This window comes from Triturus cristatus, chromosome 2_2 (assembly GCF_964204655.1).
Source record: "Triturus cristatus chromosome 2_2, aTriCri1.1, whole genome shotgun sequence".
Classification (NCBI taxonomy): domain Eukaryota; kingdom Metazoa; phylum Chordata; class Amphibia; order Caudata; family Salamandridae; genus Triturus; species Triturus cristatus.
In genome coordinates this window covers 1193991996-1194012141 of record NC_140582.1, presented here as the reverse complement: position 1 = coordinate 1194012141, position 20146 = coordinate 1193991996, and the positions used below count along the sequence as shown (strand labels likewise).

The window sequence follows — 20146 nt, the reverse complement described above, 5'->3', positions numbered from 1 at the left end:
GTGGACCACTATCTTGCATCAAGAAACACTTTTGTAAATAAGTGTAAAATGTTACATTATGGGTGACCGGAACTATTGACTTTGTCCTGATCCAGTGTGACCTTATTTTTGACACTAGTGTTACTTTTAATTTAAAACAAATAATAATTCTTCTGTTTCCTACATTATATTTTTGTTGTTTTGGTGTCATTTCAGTCCTACAAATATTCATTATTTTGATAAATTGGAGTTGGATTTTTATTGTGTGTTGTTTCTTACTTATTTGCTGTATTGGTGTTTTAAATGCGTAACACACCTGTATCCTGGATTAAGCCTGTCTACTCGCAACAAAACTACCAAGGATTGAGCAAGGATACATTTATTGAGAACTTGACTGTACCCTATTTGTGATTGTGGTGTTGGTATTAGCTGTAGGTACTTACCTGCACCTACTAATAAACCACCTCCCAACATTCATGTACGACTTTCGTACTTATCGATTGGAAATTTGATGAGAATAAAAGTGCCATCTGTTCTATTCTTGGTGCTATATTAAATGTCCACAGCCTGTAAAGGTGTTCAAAAATCCCCAATGGGTTAGTATTAGAGCCAACTTCGACGTGGCAGAAAATAGGTGTTCTCGTAGGCTGTTGAGATGAAGCTTTGTGTCAACAATGATGTTCATTAGAATTGTTTTCCTAAGACAGATTTTTTTTTTTTCTGCTTGAACCTTAGTATAAATATTGGCTCATCTGAGCTCCTCAGTAGTGGCTCCTGCCAACCAGTGCTGTTGCATCTACCTGCCTGCACCTACCTGCCTCTGTCTGCAGCCTACCGCTCTACCTACAGTGAAGAGACTAGGGGCTGTGACTGAACCATCACTATGTCTAAAGCAGGTATGTCAACATATCCCTAATTCTTTTCTTGCATTACATGTTTCTACTCATTTAAGCCTTTGTGTGATCAATTTTGCATCCTATCATGTGCTGTGATATGCATTAGAATTTATTAATTCATATTACATTTTGTCAGAAATTTTCTTGCAACAACGATGAAAATCAAAAAGTACCTTTGCTCTACACAGTTTGTAAAGGGGAACAACCTTTACAACGCAACTTTTACAACGCACTACACTTACAACGCATGACATTACAACGCAGGACACTACAACGCATTTTTAAAAACTACCTTTACAACGCATTCCATTACAACGCATACTACCATTACAACGCATACCATTACAATGCATAATATAGTAATTTTTACCCCTATACTATCCAACACTTACCCTACTGTTGCACCCCCTGGAGTTAGAATAGTAATTTTTACCCCTATACTATCCAACACTTACCCTTCTGTTGCACCCCCTGGAGTTAGAATAGTAATTTTTACCCCTATACTATCCAACACTTACCCTTCTGTTGCACCCCCTGGAGTTAGAATAGTAATTTTTACCCCTATACTATCCAACACTTACCCTACTGTTGCACCCCCTGGAGTTAGAATAGTAATTTTTACCCCTATACTATCCAAAACTTACCCTACTGTTGCACCCCCTGGAGTTAGAATAGTAATTTTTACCCCTATACTATCCAACACTTACCCTACTGTTGCACCCCCTGGAGTTAGAATAGTAATTTTTACCCCTATACTATCCAACACTTACCCTACTGTTGCACCCCCTGGAGTAAGAATAGTAATTTTTACCCCTATACTATCCAACACTTACCCTACTGTTGCACCCCCTGGAGTTAGAATAGTAATTTTTACCCCTATACTATCTAATACTTACCTTAAATGCAATTTAATATTATGCGTTGTAATGGTATGCGTTGTAAAGGTAGTATGCGTTATAATGGAAATGCGTTGTAAAGGTAGTTTTTAAAAATGCGTTGTAGTGTCCTGCGTTGTAATGTCATGCGTTGTAATGGATTGTGCGTTGTAAAAAATGCGTTGTAAGTGCATGCGTTGTAAAAGTGTGCGTTGTAACGTCATACATCCTTTGTAAAGGGCCTGCCATGTAAATCTGAACCAGTATGTGGAAAGCATCAGTGTTGTTGAAACTAAACCACAGTTTCCTATGAAGTCCACCCTGAGCGACCCCCCCTATAGGTTCATCCAATGGACTATTTTTTAAATGAAAGAAGAGTTACAATGGAATGAAAAATGACCCACAAACAACTCGCACCAGGCTCCCCGCTCCTTTTTTTTAAATGGCGCTTCAAACGTAAATGGGAATGCCTCCAGTGATAGCCTGCCCATCTCCGCCTCCGCCCTCCAGAGCGACACAGCACTGACCACTGACAATCTGCTCACTCCACAGTTAGTTACTCACACGTTTGTAAGCAGCAACCCACTGCTGGCACTCCTGGGTAGCAGCCATCTTTGATAGGGGCAAAAGTGCCACCAGGGACGGAGCCATCATTAAATGAGTGGGACAGCCGCTTGTTTAATATTGACTATCTGTCGCAGTAGCCCCCATCTCCCTGTCCCCCTTAGACAAAAATAACAGCTGAGTACGAGTGAAGGCAGAGACTGAGCATGCTGCTGCCCTCCCCTCGGTGTATGTTAGGGGATGCAGGCCTGGAATGGGTATGGCAATGACTCACACTTGTGCTTCTTTCAGGCAAGCCTTCGATATTCCGCCCTGCGGTAAGTCACACCGTGGTACCAGTGCATGGCATCCCACCAAATGCGAACACGCCAAGCCCAGATACTGGCGGGGAGAGCGAGGACGATGCTTCCACTAACGTCAGGGAAGGTAAGAAGCGGGGCCTAGCTCAGGTTTCCTTTTGGTGATTTTGAGCCGTGCAGTAACTAAGATGCCTGTCTAGGATGCATGCGTAAACTGGTATCCTGCTACTGTCACTGCTACTCTTATGTTCCCTACCATTGCTGCTACACCCCACTCAAATATGCCATTAATGCTCCTCACCCCACCTCGACATCCCCGCCATCTGCTTTCCACATTTGTAGACAACTGTCCCATTTATGTTGCCTTCTGTAAAATAGGGCAACATTTTTCTTTAAGGTTCAAATTCTATAAAAAACTTTTATTGCAAAAGAAGAAGTTAGGAAAGTGTCGATCTTTGAGAGTGAACAGCACTACCTATAGAGAAAAGGGTGGTGAGTGTTTCATGGATGAGTTAATTTGTTTTTATTGGGGCCCTTATATTGCTTCTCTGCAAAAACCCATAGCTCTGACTCATTCAGTACTAAAAATGTACTGCCAGGCTGAATACTTTGGATTGGCAGAAATGTGTATTTATTTGCAGGTCTGCAATACTTGAAGTGCTAACCAGTATTTTTGTACTTCGATGAAATACTTGAAGTGTTAACCACTACTTCTCTACTAGGATGCTGTACTTGAAGTGTGTGTTTCAGAAACAAGGGAACCCAAATAGGATCGGTCAGGGACCTTGGGAACTAACTTATTACAAGAGACAGGACGTCACTAAATGGCGCAGAGTGCAAGAGCCCCCATTTTTAATGGAGTTCAGGGAACGTATGGGGGTAACCGGGGGGGAAGTACCCTCTCGGTAAGCGGGCCCTCTGCGCATGCGCACTCCTATGGGAGGGCGTGGCTAATTGATAAGGATCTGACACTAGTTAGCGACCTTGCCGTTGGCCCAAATAGGTACGCAGAAAGTAATTAATGTATGATTATGATCCAGATGTTAGATTCGGATAGGAAAAACTATGTATTAGAAATATGTTAAGGTTAGCCATCTGATATCTGTGCATATGAATTGTAATCAAATGTCATGTTATGTTTCTGCGTAAATTGTGTAAATATTGTTTAATTAAATTTTATTTTATTTTCATATTTTAAGAAATACGGCCGGGGATTGTACGACCCCGCCTCTAAAGAACTCCCCTTTCATGTCCATCATTAGTAAATGTGGTTTATGCACAGGGCGGGGGAGGGGGAAGTTCGGTAGTCCCAGGCCATATACCTTATTACAACAGACACTGGTCCCTGAATTAGTACAAAATATATATACAATTAATATAGCCTCAATCAGTACTATATTTTAGCCCATATCCAGCCGGACAAGGGTGATTTTAATATGCAAAGAATTTGAAATTTAAACAGAAATGCAAGTCAAATAACAGTGGGTTACAAGCCTGTATCCGTGAACCCACATATCAGACAAACAAACAGAGTAGAAGGCGCAGGCAGTTTTTGGTTGTTTCTATAAGGAAATGCAAAGATGGAGAAACAACAATTATAGGAAGGTCACCTTTACACAAATTATATATGCGAATCACTGTGTATAAGGTTGACAACTAAGTCGACGGCGTTTCGATCCTTTACAGAAAGATACAGGATCATCATCAGGACTGTCAAATAAAGTGCCTGAAAACAATTGCCTGTGAATTACTGTATAGGAAATATACAGAGGCTGCTTACCACCTAATAGATGTGTACTTATTTGACTATATTCAAAGTACCTTTTTAGAGTTTTAGACCAGCATTTTTAGTGACAAACTATGCTTGTGTTAATTCTAAAGCTTGTGAATTTTGTGCAGTTCTGACCATCATTACCAAAACTTTCCTGCTTCCAGACCTTATATGTTTCCTGCCTCCCCCCACTTCTCCATTTTCCCTCTTGACTCCTGCTCTCCCAAACATAGCTTGTAGATTAGAGAGCTGAACACATAGTACTCTCTTTTGTTATTTGTTGGACAACCACTTGTATGAGCCTGCAGGTGAACATAAGAGGCTGAGAAAAGCTCATGTGATCTCACTATCAGCCTTTAAAAGATCTCCCCACCAGGGTGCCTCAGCCCCGGCATCGAGGCTAAGGGCAGAGAGGACGAGAGCAACTTACCTGTATGGGCCTTTTCAGGACTGGTGGACCTAGAAACAGAAATGCTGTTCTTCGACTACTTACAAACCTCAACCAGGGCCCACCCATATTCACAAACATGCACACACACAGACCTTTAGCAGGACCAACCTATATCCAGATACATGTGCGCACACTCACAAAAACACACACCTATCATTCAAGCAAAATTAAATCACTCCACCCACCACTCAGCCACCAAACACTATTCAGCTCTGCAAAATGCGTCTACATACTCCTCTACCCCTACATCCATACAAGGACCCCTTCACACATACACAAATCACAACTCTGCAAAACTACACTTCCCTAACCCTCACTGTACATGTCTATAATCCCCTCAAACACTCACTTTTTACACAAAATCCATCCACTACCATTTGCTTAGTCCAAACAATGTCAATAGTAGCCCCCTCAGCCCTCTATCATGGGTTATGCAGATTTATAGAGCACACTATCACCCTGGAGGGTATCATGGCCAGAGAAGGTAGTTATAGTTAGGACCTTGTTTCTATGGGAAAAGCGTTTTTTTCTTGTGCCAATATCTTTGGCGTCATTTGACGAATCTTAATGAAATTTTCAAAACTAACACGCCACTCAGTTAAGCTGCTGTGTTTAAAGTTTCGGGGTTATTCATCAAGCGGGGCTGAGAAAAATGTGGGGGTCCCAAAATGCTTTTTGTCCATGTTTATTTCCATAGGAATATTTCAAGGCAGCTACAGCCTGAACTACTGAACAGAATTACTCCAAATTTGGCAGAAAAGTTGCTCTTGGTCCAGTTGAACCCAGTCACAAAATAAAGGATGAAACACATGAAAAAAAGTTAAAGGGTCAGGATTGAAACACCCTTACCCCTAGGCCTGCAGAAAGGGTCCCACAGGGACTCCCAGCGACAAAAATTAGATTTTTTTAAATATATATTTTCGGCAGGATTCATGGTGGATCTGTGAATCGGGACAATTTTTTAATTTCCTTTAGACCCCCTGGTGGGCCAGGTCCTGAGGGTAAATGATTAAAAGAGATACCGGGGCCTGTGCGGGCCCCCGCAGCCCTAGGGACCACCACCTCCCTCAGGGCTCATACATTGAATGCGGGGGTTGCAGGTCCCCCGACTCAGCCCGAGGATTGCCACCTCCCCACGGCTATGTATGTGAAATGCGATGTTGCTACATGGCCCCCCTCAGCCCCGGGACCGCCACCTCCCCGGGGCTATGTTGGAGCATGTCCACACAGAGCCCCGGGGAGGACCACCCAGGGTTACTTTCCACTTTCCAATGGATCTCTAAATGCCCCTGGGTACTGCCACCCCCCAAGGCTGACTCCAGTAATTTCCTGGGGTGCCCACCCCCGGGACATTGCAGTTTGCTATGGGATGGTGGAAGCAGTGTTCCTGCCATCCCATAGCCGACAAAAGTGCTCGCTTTGAACAGTTTGCCCTCACATGTTCAAAGTAAGCACACTTTGCTTTTTACCTTCAGGGAGCTGCATGTCAGCAGCTCCCTGGGGGTAAAAAGCCATGGTCCCCAACAAGCTGGCAATGCCCCGGGAGATGGGGTCACCAGGACTCAAAATGGCCTGGGCGGGGGGCCATGCCCCCTCAATTTTTATTCCAATTAAAAAACAAAATTGGTCAGGACCCGGGGCCCAAACAAATCAAGGGAAGGGGGGCCACACAGCCTCCCTTCCTAAAATACAGAAATAAATCGCTAGCTGACAGCTCTCCATAGGCCCCACCCCCTTTCTCCACTACTCTGCAAAAACACCTGGAGAAAGGGAGCGTGGCCTGTGACCACTTCTCAGCAATCCAACAGTGTGGGGCTTACCGGAGGTAACAGTAGGCGTGTTGGACCCGAAGGACCCCTAGCAGCAAAGGGGACTTCATCCCCCAACCAAGAGCGCACCAGGAGGTGCGTTTTCAGACTGGTGGACAAAGGGGGTATGGTCTGCCATCAGAACTCAGCAATCTTACTGTCTGGGACTTACTGGAGTTAACAAGAGGGTAGCTGGCTCACAAGGACAACCTTGGTGCCAAATTAAAGGTTACAGGGACGTTATAGTTAGGAATTTGCATTTAAAAAACCTTTGAAATTCACTGAAAAAACACAGGTTTCAGGGCTGTTATAATTAGGAATTAGCATTTAAAAAACCTTGGAAATTCACTGAAAGAAACACAGGTTTCAGGGCCATCATTGTTAGGAATTAGAATTTAACAAAACTTAGAAATTCACGGCTAAAACACATGTTACAGGGACTTCATGGTTAGGTTGACATTTCACTTGTACAGAACCTGTGAAATGTAGCTGTTATAGTTAGCTGAGCTAACTATAACTCACGCCCCTGCAATTTACTGCTGATGACGTCACATATTATTTTACACATAACATAGTCAGTGACATCACTGATGACAACTCAAATTACATCACTGATATAATCACTGATGACATCATCCACATAATCTCTGACGCACCTACTGATACCCCAATATAACCTTTCATTCACCCACTCCAAATTTCATTCTACCATTCTCAAAACCATAGACACACCAGTACCAGTAAGTACATACCTATTCACTGATTCATAGGTCTACACACACATCCACACACTCACACATACAGCCACTCATATACCCAGTCACTCACCAATACAGCCTCTGATATATCCACTCATACACCCATACAGACATACACCGCTGCTCACCCATAGAGCTACTCACACACCGAGTCCCTCATCCAAAGAGTCAATCACACTGCTACTTAATCACCTATACAGTTATACACACACCACCACACTTATTGACACAAGCATACACTCATCCATACAGCCACTCTCATAATCACTCGCTAACACATACAATCACTTTCATACTCCAACACTCAAATATACTGCCTTTCACATATGCAGTTACTCACCTATATACCACTGAGACATCGATTCACTCACTGACACAGCCATATGCACGCTCACTCACCCATATAGACCCTCGCAGATGCACTCATGATCCCATACACCCAGTGAATCACCCACTCACACATCCATGCAGGGAGTCATACACCCCTCACCCAACCACACAGATACTCAAGCACCCAAACAGATACTTAGACAACCAATCATCAACCCATGGAGACAATCATGTAGCTACTCACCAACCCATGCAGCTACTTACACACCAGCAGACGGACTGATACAGACATTCACACAGAATAGTTACTCACCCATACATTCACTGAGACACATATAATCACTTTCTTGTACAGTCAGTCATACACCCACTGAATCATCCATACAGACACTCATACACCCATTCATTCTTCAATACACCTTGTTGTACATATATATAACGTTCTTAAACGTTTTAGAAACACTCACAGTCACTGTATTATGTCATCAGTGATGTCATTTGAGATGTCATCATTGATGTCATCCGTGATGTCACTGACCATGTCATGAGTGATGTAATATGCGATGTCATCAGCAGTGTATTACGGGGGAGTGAGTTATAGTTAGCTCAGCTAACTATACTGGCTGAATTTCACAGGTTTTGTACAACTATAATGTTCTTGTAACCTGTGTTTTTTTCTGTGAATATATATATATAGATATATATATTATTCGCTCGTCGTTCCACACACGAGTGGGGCACTCACAGGCAGGTGCAGACTTTGCGGGTGTGGACTCCGCAACAATATCACGCTCAATTCCCTCTTTTCTTCATCAGAAAGGATGTCGCACTCTCGGGACGTTCAAATACAATTTATTCAATCAAATGACCAGCAGCACAACAGATGCGTTTCGGCGGAATGCCTTTTTCGATGTTACTGGGGCACCGGAAACGCCATGTTTTTCAACAATTCCCATGTCCACAAAACAAAGAAGGGACTAAAATGATCACTGCAACATCAGCGCCATTTTGTAGTAGGTGCACTTGTTAATATTCAAACATAACTTACAACAATACTGCCGTGAATCGGCTAAATATGTCCATTTACAAATGCATCATACATTGATAACGCCGTGGATCGGCTTATGTCCCCTCCATATATATGTGTGGACGGGATTATTGCATTTGATTATACATTGCATATTATAATTCATTGTATTATTTCTTTTTCATTGATTTCCTTTTAGTGATTTATATTGCAAGACATGTTTACACAACAATATAATTGCTTTCAATCTTTTCAGACAAATATATATATCTAGGTAGTTATAGTAAGGTCCTAGTTTCTATAGAAAAAGTGTTTTTTGACTTGCTTATAACTTTGGTGCAGTTTGCCGAATCTCCATGAAATTTTCCCCATAAATTGTCCAACTGTTTATAGTTGTACATGGAAAGTTTTCGGGTGAACTGTCAAGCGGGGGCTGACAAAAAAAGAGGGGTCAAAAAAGTGTGTTTACCATGTTAATTCCCATGGAGATTTCAAGCATGACAACAGCCCAAACCACTGAACGGAATTACACCAAATTGGCAGCAAGCTAGATCTTGGTTTAGAAAGCCTAGGTTTTCTGCTTTGGTGTAAATTCATCAAATAGTTTTTTGAGGTTTTAAAGGGCAAACAAATTTTTATAGGGATGCAGAATCTTCACAAACCCATCAATGCCGTGATTGGCTAGTCCCACCTGGAGTAGAAGTTTGCAGACACCATTCTAGACATCTCAGAACTGTCCGCAGCAGCAAAAACTCTACCATAATATAGTAAAAGGGGGCAGGGTAAAGGTTGCCTGACCCCATGGGTGCAATTTAAGCATCTGTGAGGGACCCCTGATGGGATGGAAATGCCCCCAACCCAAATTTTTCACCACATGTACAATTTTGCTGATCTACCGTGACATGCATGACTTTGTGGATGCGCTGTGATGTGTCACCACCATTTCATATATTAGGGAATGGTCCTGGGGTGTGAAATTTGGAGAGAAATGCAATAGAAGGGGTCAGAGTAGGGCTCATCTATTCACTGAGACACTGATGCACCCAGTCACAGACCCACTCTGACACTCATGCACCCACTCAGGCACTGATGAACCCACTCTCAACCTACTCAGACACTCCCACACTCACTGACAGGCCCACCAAGACACTCATAAACCCACTCACAGACTCTCTCAGACACTCTCATACTCTCTCACAGACCAAATCATACACTTATGCACCAACTCACACATCTAGTCAGACACTTACACACTCCTTCAGAGACCCACTAAGACACTCTTAAATACACTTGGACACTATCGCATATACCCACACACTGACTCAGACACACATACCCACTCACAGACTCCCACTCAGACACTCACACACCCACTCACAGACCCTTGCAGATACTCATGCACCCACATACATACCCACTCAGAAACTCACACACCCACTCAGACACTCATGCACCTATTCTAAAACCCACTCAGACACTCACACACCCACTGCCAGAACCACAGACACTCACATACCCACACACAGACCCACTCAGACACTCTCACATTCACTCAAAGACCCACTCAAACATTCACATACCCACTCACAGACCCACTCAGACACTCATGTACCACTAACAGACACATTCAGTCACTCGTGCATCAAGTCACACACCCGCTCAGACACTCATACACCCACCCACTAACCCACTCAGATAGTCACAGAACTCACTCACAGGCCTACTCAGACACTCATTCATCCACTTAGACACTGATTCACTGCAGTTAGAAACTATAAAGTGTTAGAAATGGGGGTCTCTAGTTGGCAATTGTTGGCCACTGTCCAAGTAGGGACCCTTCTTCCTAAGTCAGAGTAAGAGGGCTACACCCTTAGATAACCCTTGCTCAACCCTGTGGTAATGTAGCACAAGCAGCTAGGCTTATCTCAGAGGCAGTGTGTGAAGCATTTCTGACCATACACAGTAACACAGTGAAGAACACTATAAAAGGGACACCACACAAGTAGTTATAAAAAATAAGTATCTTTATATATAGACCAATAACGATAAAAAGCCATAATACTGTAAAATAGGATTACTCTTGAAATGCTGCAAAAATAGTTCAAAATGTGCAAAGAGGAGTCAGTTCAAAGCAGTGGTCTCTGGTACCCTTTTACTTACAAAGTACCTGGATTTCATAGCAAAACAAACAAAATGACGCAAAGAAGCTGTAGCGATGATTTTCTGCACGCGAGGCCGGTAATGCGATGAATCCTTGCCGTGAGGGAGGAGACGAGGCACCGATCTGCTGATGCATGCGGGGACAAGGCGACAAACCTCTGCACGCTAGGCCGTTGATGCGATGGCTCCTTGCCGCGAGGGGAGAGACGAGGCGACGATCCTGTTGCGTATGCGATCAGGTTGCGATGCGAAGAAATGGCGCTCTGCGAGGGAGCGACGATCCTGATGCGATGAAAATGGCAGACGCCCGGCGTCCGCGCTGCGATGTCGTGATTCGATGATCTCGATGCGATGATCTTTGGCGTTAGCGAGCACTTGGCAGCCCGCAAACGTGCGATGCGATGATCTTTGGAGTTAGCGAGCACTTGGCAGCCCACAAACGTGCAATGCGATGATCTTTGGTGGTGAGCACTCAGCAGCAGCAGCGCAATGAATTTCTGGTGCACTTTCAGCTGCGGCAGCTCGCAAACGTGTGTTAGCGGCGAATTCAGCACTCTCTTCTCTGTAGTAGAACTAGAGGCCCTGGAACTCACAGGAGCCTCACCTGCAGATAGAAATCAGGAGGCTGGTGGTGAAGTCTGATGTGCCTGAGACTTCAGCAGGAGGCTAGCTCCCTCCTAGCCCTTGGTTGATTGCTTTAGCAAGATTAGTAAAAGTTCTCTCAAAGTCCTTTTCCCTCTTCTTACAAGTCCAATGGTAACCACTGCAGGCCAATCCAAGAAGCAGCACACAAGCACAAGGATAGTCACCTCCTGCAGATTCCTTCAGTTACACGAACAGGTTCATCTTGAAATCCAGGAGCAATACAAAATGTAGGGGTTTGGGCACAGGTATTTAAACCCCAAAAGTCTTTGTTCTAAAGAGTCACAAGTCACTGAACCCAGCCAGAACCAGTTCTGCTCAGTCCTGGAGCACTTTGATTACCAGGATGCATCTTTCCTTTCAGAGAGATGGGGTCTGCCATCAGATGCACAGTAGGAGGTGGAGCCAGCATTTACCTTGCCAGGCACAGCCCTATTCAGGTCAAGGAGCTAATCCTCCCCGTACTCCAAATGCAGATCTCTCTATTCAACCCAGGTCTGACTCAGCCTGACCTGTCCCTCCAAAACCAGACAGCCAATACACATAACAGCAGAGCACACTGGAAGGCTTAGGCAAGAAAATACCTACTTTCTAAAAGTGGTATTTTTAAACACAAAATAGAAAAATAAATTTTACTAAAAGATGTATTTTAATATTCTGAGCTCAGGCATACTAAATTCGTTTTTCTACCTTGGGTCAGTTAGGATTATAGAATGTAATAGTCAAACTGCCCATTCTGGCCTATAGAGAACAGGTAGCCTTACAGTAGTGAAAAACGAAATTGGGTGTAATTCACTACCAGGACATGCCACACATACCAAGACATGTCCTACATTACAGATACAATGCATCCTACCATAGGGGTGACTTATATGATGCCAAGGGAAGGTTCAGGGGCTGGGAATTGTGGGCACTTCACAGCCAAGATGGCAGTTCTGGACTGCGCACAGACTCTGAGGCAGGTCTGAGGTACACTTTACAATCTGCTTCTGTGGGTGGCGCAAACCAGCGCTGCAGGCCCACCAGCAGCATTTGGTTTACCAGCCCTGGGTACACACAGGCCACGCTACTAGGGACTAACAGGTAAACCAAATAAGCAAATCATGGATATACCAATTCACATGTCATATTTACACCGGGAGCATTCGCGCTGTGGCACTGAATGGCAGTGGCACAGCGCCCAGAGCATCTAACACCAGCAAAAACAGAGGAAACAACAGCGTAAAATGGAAGGGAGACCCACGCCAAATGGTGCCAGGTCTAACATAGAGTATTTGTATTCACCGCTTTTCTCTTAGTGCCACGGGGGAGGGGATCCAAGAACCCATAGAATCATTGTTTTAAACTTGTTTAACTACATTTACAATAACAGTAAAACATTTAAATAAAGTACATTTGAAATTCATTCATAAATAGGAAAATATTATTGTATTACAATTTGCACTAAAAAATCTAAAAATTTACTGAAAAATATCAAACTTTACAGGGATGTTACAGTTTGAAAATCGAGTTTAAACAACCTTTGAAAATTACAAGACAAAATAAAAGTTACAGGGATATTAAAGTTAGGAGATACAATTTTAAAAACCTTAAAAATTCATTAAAAAACAAAGGTTACAGCTAGGAAATGACATTGAACAACTTTAGAAATGTATTGAAAAAAACAAAGGTTACAGTGACATTATTGTTAGGAAATAGCATTAAAAAAACGTAGAACTTGTACAAAACCATAGAAATTCAGCAGTTATGGTTATCTGGACTAACTATAAATTATGCCCTTCAATGCACTGCTTCTGTCCTCACATACTATATCACTCATGACATGGTCAGTGGCATTACTGATGACATCACTGATTGCATCTCAAATAACATCACTTATGTCATCATCAACAGAATCACTTGCATACCCACTCACTCCCCCATACAGTCTCTCAAACATCCACTCAGACACACACAATCACTAACGTACCATTCACAGACCCATACAACAACTCATACAACCACTCACTCATCCATAGAACCACTTACACACCTACTCAATCAACCATTCTCGCACCCATGCAGCTACTCATACAACTACTCACTCATCCATACAGCCACTCACAGTCACTCACTCACTCATATAGCTACTCACACAACCCTTATTCAACCATTCAGCCACTCACACACCTACTCTTATGCCACCACAATGCACTGCTTATGAGCTCACATATTGCATCACTCATGACATGGTCAGTGATATCACTAATGACATCTCAATGATATCGTCCACAGTGCCACTCACATATCCACTCACACTTCCAATCACTTACATACCCACTCACACACTCATAGAGCCTCTCACACAGCCAATCACTTACCCATAGAGCCACTCACACACCCACTCAGTTACCTATACAGCCACTTACACAGCCACTCACTTACCTAAGCAACTACTCCCACACTCACTCACCCATATAGTCACACACACAGCCACTCACTCACCCATGCATTCACTTACACACACACATATATACCTATACAATCACTCACACACCCACTCACACACTCACTTATATACCCATAGACTCACTGAGACAATTACTCACACACTCATACAACCACTTATATACCCACTCACATACCTACACAGTTACCCAAACACCAAGTCACACTCCAATACAACTACTTACATATGTACTCACACACTAATATACAATAGATACTCATGTTCATACATCCATACAACCACTCACACACCCATACAACCATTCACGTATCTACCCACATACCCATACAACTGACACAGTCACTCACACAGCCCAAAAAACCACTAAGCCACCCATTGAAAGACATATGCAGCCACTCAAACACCCACTGACAGACCTATAAAACCACTCACAAACTCACTTACACAACCTCACAGCCATTTGTATAACCAGTCACACACACATACAGCCATTATGACACCCACTGGATTCTTTGACTAAAATAGCAGGTCGAATAATTTTAGAATGTCTACATGTATGAGCAGAGGATAATAAAGTCCTATCTGATATTCAATATGGTTTTCGTGAGGGCCTGGGACTATTGAACAGAGCTTAAATTTAGCCATCTTTGTTTGGAAATATTATTATTATTATTATTTGGAGTTTTATAACGCGCACGGTTACCCTTGAGCATCCCAGCGCCAATCGAGGACCAACAGAGGCTAACACGTGACACGCTAGTCTGGGAAGAGATAAGTTTTCAGAAGTTTGCGGAAACGCCGAGTACAAATCTCAGCCCGCAAAACAAGTGGAAGCGCGTTCCACGCGGAGGCCGTGTTCACCGAGAACCTTCTTCCTCCCGTACGGGCTCGTCTTACTCTAGGAGACTGTAGGAGGAATTTATGATCCGAACGGAGGGCCCTTGCTGCTTTATATATACACGGGCGAAGGAGGGTAGGCTGTTTTTAGCATTTGTGGATCTCACCGTGGCCTTCTATTCCGTGAGGAATGACAAGCTCTGGGAGATCCTTGAGGAGATAGGGGTGGATGTTCAAATTATCTACTTTCTTAGGCAACTATATAGTGAAGCCAAGGAGCGAGTTCGATACGGCTTGAATGGTAATTGCACTGCCCCTTTCCCAATAAGAAGGGGGGGTTAGGCAAGGATGTGTCCTAGCCCCTTTTCTTTTTAACCTCTACATTAATGGCTTGGGAGAGGCGCTGCTTAAAGATAGTCAAGACTTTCCCCAAATAGCCGGATGTCCAATACCTGCCTTTTTATACGCGGATGACGCGGTTTTAATGTCACGTACGCAAGTTGGCCTGCAGAGGGTGCTAGATAGTTTCTCTAATTTTATGAGCAATCTTGGTCTTAGGGCGAACACCTCAAAAACCTTTATAATGAGGTGTGGCTGTGGTAGTCGGAGGTGCAGGGATATGTTTGTGGAAGGACAGAAGACAGGGCCCACAAAGAGATTCTTATACCTTGGAATACTCTTTGAGCAAAAAGATTCATGGGTCCAAGCCTTAGCGGCAAATAAATTTGCGTTTTCAAGGACTACTACCACACTTGTTAACTTCTCCAGAAAATTGGGCAGGAGACCGCCAGTGGAGCTTATTTAGATTTACAAAGCGAAACATTTCTCCACAGCTATGTATGGACTAGCGGTGGGGGGTTTTGTTGATACATACCCGCTACAAATGGTATAAAATACATTTTTGAGATACATTCTGTGTGTTCCGAGCAGCACGTCTTCGTATGTTTGTCAAGCTGAGTTGGGCTTAGCATATATCTCTGACCTTATAAAAATGGAGCCTATTCTTTTATGGCATAGGATCTGGATAAAACCTGAGACACAGTTAAATAGGGATATTTTAATGGAAAGCTTGAAATTGGAAGGGTTCCCAAAGATTCCCTGGGTAAGGTACGTCCGAGATTTTATGCGTGACCTAGGTCACTTAGAATACTTTACGGACCCGAGTAGTATGCAGACAGTAAGGAGAAAGGACCTAAAAAAAGAGGGCCTCCTGCTACTGGACACGCTAAGAATGTCGGCTGAGATTATAAAACCTAGCGTCCAGCACAACCAGTTGATTTTAACTACTTTTAATATTCAACCATATTTATCAATTGTACCTGGTGGCCATGATACGTTTTTATTGACTAGATTTAGGTTTGGGGTCTTCCACAGACTTGTAAGTTTTCCAAAAAATAATGGCTGGGCTAGAGAAATGTAACTGTGTCCTTGCGATAATCACTCAAATCAATCCACCATACATGTAGTTCTTTTTTGTAGATTTAACAGTGAACTAAGAAAAACCTGGATTGTTCCAATTTAAAAATCTCTGGGGATTAGACAATGTTGTGCGGTGTTCATTGTATTACAGCTTCTGGATAATGTACATAGAGTGTGGAGGATAGTAATGTTTCTAAACAAAGTATTTAGTCATAGGAAAAGCATTGTAATTTAAATACTGAGGTCACAAAGAGGTTAGGGTATATTAGTATTATTTCTGAATGTTATAATGATTTATATATAAATGCTCTTTTAGTGACATTATGCGCAACAGAATCTCTGTTTTTATGTGTTTTTATGATTGTATGAAATAGCCATTGCACTATGGACTATATATCATGTGTTCTTTTATTGCCATTTGTCCAACAATATGACTGTTTTATGTGCTTTTATGATTGTATAAAATCAAATAAAGCTGTTTTTGACTTGACTTGACACCCATTAATACGCTGATACAGACAGTACATAGCCACTCAGATGGCATATGTTAAAAATAATATCACTTATTAGTAGTATAGAACAAATAGTAATTTCACTTATGCAGTAGCTTAGTATTTGTCTTTAAGTCTCAGAAACTTTAACAAAACATGCACACTCCCTGGATGATGTCATCAGTGATGTCATTTGAGATGTCATCAGTAATGTAATATGTGGGGTCATAAGCAGTGCATTGCAGGGGCGTATATTATAGTTAGCTCAGGTAACTATAACTGGTGAATTTCTATGGCTGACTCTGAGGCACGGGATCACAGTTTGATCCCCGGTGCCGGCGGCAGCTCAGCATTATGTTACTCTAGGTAATAGCTCACTTAATCTCCCTGACAACCCCCATTGCCTAGATATCCTTAGGAGTGATAAGTTCACACTTTACAAAAGTGGAGTTATAATTATTCCAAGTTAATTTGCAGTTACATTCAGAGCTCTAATACCATACCTATTTATAGAGCAATGTGTGCAAAAGAAGTTTGGATGATGTCATCAGTGATGTCATCGATGATGTCATTTGAGATGTCATCAGTGATATAAATGATGTCACAGATCATGTAATGAGTGATGTAATATGTGAGATCATAAGCAGAGCATGGTGGGGCCCAAGTTATAGTTAGCTCTGCTGACTATAAATGGTGAATGTCTGTGTTCTCATTAATGTTCTCACTGACATATTGACCTAACTATAACGTTTCCTTAACCTTTGGTTTTATTTCAGTGAATTTCTAAGGTTTCTTTGTGTAAAGTAACATTTTATTTCAAAATGTAAAACCAACCACCCGTTACTCTGACTTTTGGCTGTGCACAGCTGGGTTTAGCCACAGGGCCTGGACTGCTTCCAGGCCCTGTGGCAAAACCCTCACAGGCAGCCAGCATCACAATGTGTACAGCCATTTGACATGTGCAGTGCGGGGTTGGCTGTAGGACCTGGCTTGCAGCCAGGCCATGTGTCCATGTGTCAACCCCATGTCGAGCACGACCTTTGGTCATGTCTGGTGTGGGGTTAGCTGCAGGGTATGTCTTACAGCCAGGCCCTGTTTCCAACTCTGCGCTGAAACCCAACCTCACACTGCACACTCTTTGGCCATGCACGGTTGTGTGTTGGCCACAGGGCTTGGCCTGCTGGCAAGTTCAGCAAGCTCGTAACGGCTAGGCCTGGGTGGTAAATTCCGTTCCGCTTGCAGAATTTGGGTAATTTTGCGTTCCGCGGAGAACGCGAAATTGCCAAAAATTCTGCGACTTCGCAATTTTTTGTGCTTGTTCGTGCTTTAAAAATGCGCGTTCGCGAGATATTTCTCCCCGAGCACACAAACAGTGTTCGCGAACAGGAAAAAAGTATCACGAATGGGCGGAACAAGCAATTCTGCGTGTTCGCAGAACTTTTGCGTGCTCGCTGAGATATTTTACCGTTTCGAGGAGCTTTGTGTAGCGCAAATACGCAAATTCCGCCCACCCCTAGTAATGGCACACAGCCTTTGGCTTGCACAGCAAAGTATTGGTCTTTAGGCCTGGGGACCCTTTCCCTTGGGGTAAAATGTATATGTTAAGTGGAGGGGACATGTAGCCCCCTACCCAACCCGTAATTGTCCCTAGGGTCCAAATCCCTGGTGCTGGCTTCAATAAAAATGGGAGGGCGGTCATGCAGCCTCCCTCCCTAAGCCTTTATGGGCCCCTGGGGACCGCAAGGTTAAAATCTAAGTGGTAGGGGGCATGAAACTCCCCTCCATAACCCTGCAGATCCCATCCCCCAGGGTCATACCAATAAAAAAGGGACGGGTGGTGTGGGCCCCTTCCTGAGCCTCATTATATAATTGAGACCCCATCTCTCAGTGCCCTATGGATTTTAAAGGGAATATTGCATATAGCCCACCTACTTTAGCTTCATCAGGCCCTGGGAACCCCTTTCCTCATGGCCCTATGTATTTTAACCCCTTGCATGCCCGCCCCTTTCCCCGCCCAGTGCCGCGCTTTGCATTAGCGGGCGGAGTTCATGACGAGCTGGACTCGTCATGGGCACAGCGCCACCGCAGCCCATGACGAGTCCAGCTCGTCATGGGCACTGAAGGGGTTAAAGGGGAGGGGGGGCAAGTGGAGCTCTTCCTGAGCCCCATAAGGACCTGGAGACCCCCTCCCCAGGGCTACATCTTTTTTTAAAAGGGAGAGGCCGCGTTGTCCTCCTCCTATGCCTTATTAGGCCCTGGGTACCCCATCGCCCAGGACCTTATTTATTTTAAAAGAGAGGGGGGCCACACAAGCTGAAGAAGCCTGCCTTAGTGAGTTGGTAGCTAAGATTGCCTGTCTGCTGCTTACCGCCGAAGTACAGTCTGGGTGACCAAGTCATGAAACTCAAAAGTTGCACCCAAGTCTGCTGGGCCTTGGAGTGTCATTGGAGTGCAGTTTGGTCACCAAATGGTCATAATTCTCTTCTCAAGCTTTTGGGTGGAATTACATGCCCACCTCTCATTAGGCCTCCTTTTCCAAAAGTCATTTTGGGCCTCACCTCCAGTCAGAACTCCTTTTAGATGGCCACAGACAGGTGCAGGCTACTGGGCGCAACCATGGCAGTTGAGGAATTGTACTCCAGGTGTTCCAGGGTTCACCCTACTACAGATTCCAAGCAACTGGTCCAAGCACCTCATTTGCACTTGTCTCTCCAGGTTAACATGGTCTGAGCAGTCCAAGGCTTCCTCGGGGGTAGGGTGGGGTAGGGGGACTTGAATACAGGAAAATAATCATAGGCTTACAACTCAACAAGCACATAGCCAAAAACAGAAATCATTGTCCAGTCAAATGCTCACGCTTATGGCTAATGAGAAATGTATTTCTATCACTAACAGCACAAAGGAAAAATACAGCATGCACACACAACTACACAGTCTCATGTGGTCAGGCTCTAGTGTCTCATTAGGTGGTTCCCCATGAGTTCCTACTCCCTCCTCGCTCCTAGTGATAGTGGTAATTCCTCATTCACTAAAGACAAGATCCAGGTTAAGCTCCACTAGTAGTCTGAGTATCACGAGTAACCCCGGGCGTTGTACTCCGCTTCGCCCACGGAGTGTACGTAGCGCTGCCTGCTTCGCGGTTTATGAAGTAGGCGTAGCAGGCAGTGCTACGCACACGCCAGGGCGTAGCAAAGCTGCCTGCCGCCCGCCGCCCGCCTCCCGCCCGCCCTCCTTTTAAAATAAGGTAAACTATGATAAAAAAATAAGATAAAATGCCTTACCTGCAGTGCGGCATCCCGGGGCTCCCTCTTCCTCATTGACGGCAACTTCTTTTCACAAATGCGCATGCGCGGACGCCCGCGCATGCGCATTTCTCGCTGGATAATGGAG

General features: G+C 43.8%; 1 protein-coding gene across 1 annotated transcript in view; it reads left to right on the top strand.

Moving 5' to 3' along the window:
- The first annotated feature begins 739 nt into the window (after window positions 1-739).
- The window catches only part of LOC146863369 (uncharacterized), a 179959-nt gene continuing 160552 nt past the window's right edge, over window positions 740-20146 (top strand). Inside the window, exons 1-2 of the mRNA XM_085642800.1 lie at window positions 740-875; window positions 2606-2740. Of these exons, the coding sequence (XP_085498926.1) occupies window positions 863-875; window positions 2606-2740 (148 nt within the window). The 5' untranslated portion in view covers window positions 740-862. The remainder of the gene's footprint in view (window positions 876-2605; window positions 2741-20146) is intronic.